This window comes from Alosa alosa, chromosome 17, assembly GCF_017589495.1.
Source record: "Alosa alosa isolate M-15738 ecotype Scorff River chromosome 17, AALO_Geno_1.1, whole genome shotgun sequence".
Taxonomy (NCBI): domain Eukaryota; kingdom Metazoa; phylum Chordata; class Actinopteri; order Clupeiformes; family Clupeidae; genus Alosa; species Alosa alosa.
The window spans coordinates 21429636-21437135 of record NC_063205.1 but is presented as its reverse complement, the minus strand read 5'-3'; the positions used below and the strand labels follow the sequence as shown (position 1 = coordinate 21437135).

At 41.8% G+C, this 7500-nt stretch overlaps 2 protein-coding genes across 2 annotated transcripts in view; both read left to right on the top strand.

Annotated features, from left to right (window-relative positions):
• cped1 (cadherin-like and PC-esterase domain containing 1) overlaps positions 1–3858 on the top strand; it is a 121318-nt gene extending 117460 nt beyond the window's left edge. The window contains exons 21-22 of the mRNA XM_048268845.1: positions 1–16; positions 3252–3858. The exon at positions 1–16 is cut by the window's left edge and continues 131 nt beyond it. Coding sequence (XP_048124802.1) covers positions 1–16; positions 3252–3500 — 265 coding nt within the window. The 3' untranslated portion in view covers positions 3501–3858. The remainder of the gene's footprint in view (positions 17–3251) is intronic.
• Positions 3859–6596: 2738 nt separating this feature from the next.
• Positions 6597–7500, top strand: part of wnt16 (wingless-type MMTV integration site family, member 16) — an 11060-nt gene continuing 10156 nt past the window's right edge. The window contains 2 exon segments of the mRNA XM_048268637.1: positions 6597–6848; positions 7035–7261. Of these exon segments, the coding sequence (XP_048124594.1) occupies positions 6754–6848; positions 7035–7261 (322 nt within the window). The 5' untranslated portion in view covers positions 6597–6753.

The window sequence follows — 7500 nt, the reverse complement described above, 5'->3', positions numbered from 1 at the left end:
CTGCCACTTTCACGAGGTGAGATCTGTGTGTGTGTGTCTGTGTGTGCGTGTGTGTGTGTGTGTGTGTGTGTGTGTGCGTGTGTGTGAGTGTGTGTGCCTGTGTGTGCATGTGTGTCCGTGTGTGTGCGTGCGTGTGCGTGCGTGTGTGCGCGTGTGTGCGCGTGTGTGTGCATGTGCGTGTGTGTGTGCGTGTGTGTGTGTGTGTGTGTGTGTGTGTGTGTGTGTGTGTGTGTGCGTGTGTGTGGGGGTGTGCGTGTAGGTGTGCGTGTAGGTGCGCGTGTAGGTGCGCGTGCGTGTGTGTGTGTGGTCAGTCATACAGCAATCATATCATACACCATCTGTGGTTTATAATTGTATGTAATGCTGACTGGACTCCCATTCTCGTCAAAACTCCTATTAGCTTCACGGCTATCATAACAGTCACGCTATTGGGTCAGAACAAGTAACGCAATCATTCCTTATGAATTATATAGATAGGATCGCCTACATCTGCATGTTGTTCTTACGCAACTACACAAAAAATCTCATTTTCCTTGTGGTTATCACAACAATTGTTTCTAATGGTTTGTAAAATACACCAGTGACTTTATCCTCCGTATGTCTATGTTTCTTTTTGTACTCTCATTGTCAGATTAAATCATTTACACATTGTTGCTGAAAGACCATTCTTATTTTTCTCATGTCATGTTTATCAATAACCAGTGTGGAATGGTGGATGGACCATTGGGGATGTGGAATGCAGAGACTGTGTGTGTGTGTGTGTGTGTGTGTGTGTGTGTGTGTGTGTGTGTGGCCACCTGCCATGTGTGCACGGGATCTAAGCAGGCTGCAGGCTGTAAGTTTGACTGGAAGCCGTTTGGGATTTTGGAAAGCCTCGACCAAAGGCAGGTGGCCAACATTTCTTTTTTCTGTTTCTCGGAAATCTGCTGCTGTCAAGGTGTGCTGTGATAGTTGTTTGACTTCTCAGCTACGACACTTTTTCAATCTTTTTTATCTTTTGTTATCTCTCATTCTCTCTCTCTCTCTCTCTCTCTTTCTGATGCTTTGAATTGTTCTAGGTAGAATATCCTGATCCTACCACCCACACCATAATCGCTCAAACACACACACACACACACACACACACACACGACTCTATGGCCCTGTAAATGTGTTTTTAAAAGCAGTAATTCTGTTTTTATTCAGCTATAAAACTTTGTCTCGGAGGAGTTAGTGACTAATTAGCAGTTAGGCCCACTTTCATGAGCTATTAGACTGCATGTTGGTGGCAGATGAGACAAGCTGGATCAAGGGTGTGTGTGTGTGTGTGTGTGTGTGTGTGTGTGTGTGTGTGTGTGTGTGTGTGTGTGTGTGTGTGTGTGTGTGTGTGTGTGTGTGTGTGTGTGTGTGTGTGTATATGTATGTGTGTGTGTGTGTGTGTGTCTTTCCAAAAACACCTCAGGCTATCCATGAATGTGTGTGCATGTGTTAGGTATTTGTTTTATAAGCTTTGCATCTATGAAGAGATTTTAGACCACCTGGTAAACCTCTCTAAATCCAGACCAGTACAGAGAACACACCTTCTATAGAGCACTGGTCCATGATGGTGAGAATTCTACTTTGCAGACGTGAATCGCTTGGGTTAGCTCCGAATTGTTAATTTGTTTATTTGTTTTTTCATGAGTGCACAAAGTGTTTACATCACAACAGCATTTATAGCATTTATATATGGTAATTATATATGCTAATCCCTACACAAGATGAGTCAGTGCCTCAGCCTTCAGAATGCCATTCAATAAACACTTAAACGGTAGTGATATTATACACAGGAATTCACTAATAAAATACACTGCAAAACATGGTGAAATAAGTGAGATATTTCTGAGAGTTTATTGCCATTGAGTTTTGTGTGAGGTCGGTGTGGATATGTGAGTGAACATTTCAGTGCTGCTTGAATGACAAGGTCTTGTGTCATTTTATGAACTCTAGCAGCTCATTTGCCAATAGGCTAATTGAATAAAAATATGCCAATAATTGAATAAAAATATGCCAATAATTGAATAAAAACTTCTACTCAACTCTCTACTCAAAGGTCTTGTGTCATTGGGGTGCTGTCAATGTAATTGTGACTTCTGTCAGTACTCTCTGATGTGTGTGTGTGTGTGTGTGTGTGTGTGTGTGTGTGTGTGTGTGTGTGTGTGTGTGTGTGTGTGTCATTGCCGTGCTGTCAATGTAATTGTGTTTTCTGTCAGTCCTCTCTGATGGCTACGCTTTCAATGACGAATATTAAAATGCATTAAGTCTACACGTTATCTGTGGGCATATAGGAATTTCATCAGTGCATGGATACACATTACAATAAGTTGGAGATTTATATTTATGATTTTATTGTTTGTACTGTAATTTATTGACATACAATGTCATTTGCTTACAGAAAAAAAGACAACAAACTATCAGTTCAGGAGACATAAAATGGAATGTGTGAAATATGCTTAATAATCTGCAACTTGTTCAACACTACTTTGTGCAATGGCTTATGTAATGCCTATAGTTGTTTTGGGGATAAGACTATTCAACAAAGAACCAGTAGAATACATTTCAACGTCAACCTGTCATAAGCACTAAGAAACAGTAGACAATTTGACTTATTTGTAATGTTGCAATGTTGCAATGAACTACTTAAAAATAGATATATTTATTAATAGATAATCGCTCTTCCGCCAAGAAATATATTTCTTCTACCTGAATGGTTGCCAAGAAACGTCGAGACGCAGCTACTTTAACTTTTTTTTTTTTTTTTTTGTTTAAGTATATTTTTTGGGCTTTTGGGCCTTTATTTGTATAGGACAGTGAAGAGTGAGACAGGAAGTGGGAGAGAGAGATGGGGTGGGACCGGGATATGACCGCAGGTCGGATTTGAACCTGGGTCCCCGTGAGCACTTGGACCCGTATATGGTATGAGCGCTGTAGCCTGTTGTGCCACAGCGCCCACCAGCTACTTTAACTTTTGTATCAAGTAATGGTAGCGCAGTAATATAGAACGAACGAACGAACGTCAAGGTGTATGTTTAAGCTGCAGTTTACAACGGCATCGATGATTCAGCCAATCACAATCAAGGACCGGAACTATCAGTTTTAGAAATATATATAAATATATAAATTATAAATTATTATCCAAGTTTGTGTGGTGTTCCAACATGATGTTTTTTGTATTTGTTCTGTTTTGTAATTTTGCATTGTGTGTGTGTGTGTGTGTGTGTGTGTGTGAACAGGTGGCAAAGCCCTCATATTCAGCCCCTCAGCACAGCCTTCTGCAGATGCTACGGCAGGATGGAGACTCTGGAAGCAAATCTGGAACCGGAACCGGAGCAGGTGATCAGGTGGACCTGCAGGACTCTCAGTGGCCCTCGTCCAACACCACGTACCACGTCAGGGGCCCGGTGAACCAGGTCTACTCCGAGATCCTACTCAGTAGACTGTGTGCTCGGGACAGGGGAAACAAAACCACGCCACACAGATGAAGGACAGGGGCTGTGTGTGTGTGTGTGTGTGCGTGTGTGTGTGTGTTACTACTGGCTTAAAATAGTAACAAAAACACAGGGAGAGACTCCAACCATGTTGAAATGCCTAGGTGTTTATTTCATACCATACATGTTTGCAAAACAGAGTATCAAACAAAAGGAATACCAAGCACACGCCTCCCCTGCATCATGCCTGGGCACGGGCCCTCTACATGCCATACAGTATGTTTGACACATCAAGTGCAGGGTCTTGAACAGATAAGACTGAAACAATGTGTGTGTGTGTTTGCATTTGTGTCTGTCTGTCTCATTATGTTTGTTGTTTGTCTGTTTGATCATTTAGCATTTTGTTTGTTGTGTGTGTGTGTGTGTGTGTGTGTGTGTGTGTGTGTGTGTGTGTGTGTGTGTGTGTGTGTGAAGAGGGAACATCCCTGGATCCATGTGTGAAGAAACTACTTCACAAACAGTTTTGCCTTCAGAGATTCCTCTTCCAGAATGCCTTTTAGAAATCCATGAAATATTATCATCCATCAAAACCATCAGATGCAGACAGGCCACATGTTGAGCTTCACAGCCAGACAATCTACTTCTGGTGGTGGATAAAAGGGTGTGGAAGGTGAGGGGCAAAGAGGATTTTCATGTGTGTGTGGAGGGGGGGTCTCCAGATGGCGACTGGTCCCCCTGATATCCTGCCAAAAACGGACTGCTGCAGCTGTAGCCGCGAAGGGGCCAATTACTTGTGGAGCTGCGGTGCACATCAAGAGGAAAAGGAGAGCCGAGAGAAAGACGGCTGGCCGAACGTTCCGACAACGTCCCGACGAACTTTCCAACCAAACGTTCTCTGCGCTCTAGCCATCCGTCGCATATTAGCAGGATGTCTTGGAGAGTTTCTACAGCGGTGCCTTTGATGTCGCCAATCCTGTAGACACTCTCGTGAAAGCTGGATGTATTTTCCTTCCTTGTGTCAAATGTACAAGTTTGTTCTCTAAGGTACTTCAAACCAAAGGTCTTATACAGATGGAATGCTTTTATAATTATTCTCAAAGTATGAACAATATAAATATTTCTATATTTTTCTACAGATGTATTGCCCATGCCTTTGATCCGTTTTATATAAAGCCTTGTGTTTACACGGAGGATGTCTGTATGTATATAATTTGTTGGTGGATTATTATGCAGGTTCTAACTTAAGAATTGATAACATGCCTGAAACTGTTCTGTTTGATTTCAGCGCGTAGCCTATCAGGCAGTGATCCTGAGACATATCAACCTACAATCTTCTAGGCTTCATTCTTATAAAAAAAGAACATATTTTGTAACTTTCCTGCTGCACCCATTTTGCCCTGTCTATGTATAAGCTATTTCCTGTTCTGTCTGAGTGAGATATTCTCACGTCGCTGGACTTTCAGGCCAAGCCTTATTCGATCCTTCGAGTTCATTTTCGGCGTCAGGTGTGTTTGTTGTACTACGATGTAGGCCTCCCTGTCAGAATGTTCACTGTGATTGGATTGGTGTCTTTTGTGGTTTAGAATGCCATCATTGGTCCGTGAGACCGGGGTTTTACCAAGTAGCAGCCTATTTGCCTAGCCTAATTATTTTCAAATTCCATTTGGATAAAGGCTGCTATAGGATCTCAGTAGGATTGTGTTATTGAAAGACATTAGACATGTATTCTGCGTTAATGTACAGAACGTTTTATTCTTATATTAAATTATTCTATTTCTTTTACCGATTGTGTCCTTTAAATTATTGTGATATTTGAAATATCACTATATTCACATTTTGGATAGCAATAAATGCCAATAATTCTATGGTATGTTTTAATTCTATTAATTATTTCACGTTGTTAACTAAATTATAAATATTTTTATTCATTGAAATATATCAAGTGCGACATTTGACATCATTATGCTTAAAATATTGCTTTCTCTAACGGTTTGTCCGAAGATTAACCAGATTTCAGCTCTTGCTGAAACCTTACCAGCTCTCAGCTCTCACCTGAAATCAGCCGCAATCTTAATCCAGCATTCATTTCATTCATTTTTACATTTCAACATGACAGATCGTAGCCTATTTTTATGGAAAGTGCTAAAAGTCTGAAACCGGCAATAAAAGGTTAAACATCAACACGTGAAAGGTTTTTTTTTACCATCAAACTCCGCTCATCAAATTTGTATTAATATGGGCTATTCTAGAATGTCTTTAGTGAAGGCTAATATTGAATTGAATGTTATCGGAATTTTGGCGCATTTTAATATGGCCAGGCAAGTACTGAAATAGCTCACAATCAAATAGTGTAGTTATTTGTTTTAAGAGTTTTCCCGTAACATTTGGCTCGATTTGCTTTCGTTCTGTATGGACCAAGTTAAAATGACAGCAAGTTAAAAAAAAGAAAGGCTACTGATCAAATATATGTATGGGTTGATTTCATGTTAACCCCCATCAACAAACCTGTCCATTTGGTGAAAACAATCACACGGAAATCTTTTGAATTGAAATCATAGAGCTTAGCACTAAGTCCTCCTAACAGGGCAAAGAAAAAAAATACTAGTCTCATATAGGTCACCATAGGCTACTCTGCACATATTTTAAGTAGCCTATTTATATAAAGTTTAAGTAAGTAGCCTATTTATATAAAGTTTAAGTAGCCTATATATATAAATCGACAAAAAAAATGAAATCCGCTTTCATAAAAATGTGAGTTTCAGCTACTCAACTCCTAACTAGGTAAGTTCCTATGCGCTTTCACTGGCATTCAGCCGCGCGCAGTCCGCGTTATGCCACTTGAGGGATCTTTTGATGGAATGCCTCCGTTTGTTTCATCCTACCTCAGCTCCTTGAGCCCGCTGCGTGCGCGGCCGCTTTCTGCCCAATTAACGCTCGGAATGAGCGAGCACGCTGAATATGCATGTGCGGCGTCGCCAATCGGAGTGTGGGAGCGCGCCGTAGGAAAAGTATTCACAGCGAATTCTTTTAGAAGAGGATAAAACCGTTTGTCGCCCAGTTAGGGAGCACCAATCAAATGTAATTTTATTACGCCTATCCGAGCGCAGTCAACAGTAGCGCCACTGTCAAAGTCTGGATTCCGCCCGTGTATTCATGAAGGTGGAACGGAGGGAAAACTTCTAATCAAAACCATTTTTGCGGATTAAATCTCTTCATTCCTCAAATGTAGCTGGCTGGCGCTTCCAGCAGCCGTCCGATGGACTTGCACACTCGCTGCGATATAATGCCGCTGTCCTGACCGGCGATCATGGAGAAGCCCACATGCGGTGGATTATACCTGTTCTACTTGATCTCTCTCCTGCTACTCTCGGAGTATCCCCTGTGCTGCCGAGGAAGTTGGATGTAAGTAAAGCGCGTTTACTTCAGATCTTGCCGTTGGTCTACGTTTCTCACTTGCTTTGTTATGGGGGTTAGAGTTTTTTTTTCTGAGATGCTGCAGAGTGTGAGACATTGTTTTCTCTGCTTTGGATGGAGGTTTTGGGATGGAGGCTTGTCAAACCAAACACGCCTGGCGCTTTCCTTCCGCAGGTGGCTGGGCATAACGTCGGTGGGATTACCGGAGAAAATGAGCTGCACCAATTTGCCCCTGTCCAACAAACAGAAAGAGATATGCAAGAAAAAGCCGTACCTCCTGCCCAGCATAAAGGACGGCGCGCGTCTGGGCATCGCCGAATGCCAGAGCCAGTTCAAGCACGAGCGATGGAACTGCTCCACTACCAAAGATCTGTCGGTATTCGGCTACGAGTCAAACAGTGGTAAGACATATATTGTTTTGTTGTTGTTGTTGTTGTTGTTTTGTTGTTGTTTTGGGGGGTTTTTTGCTACAAAAACATCATGGCAACTGGGAGTTTGTGATCTGGTTTTGTAGCTAATATAGAGTAAAATCTTGGCTCATCGCCACAATAGTCCCCCGTGAAACCCGTGACTATAACTAAATCTATTTGACATTTCGTTAGTCCCTCAAAAAGAACCAGAGTGCATTTTTGCGTTATAA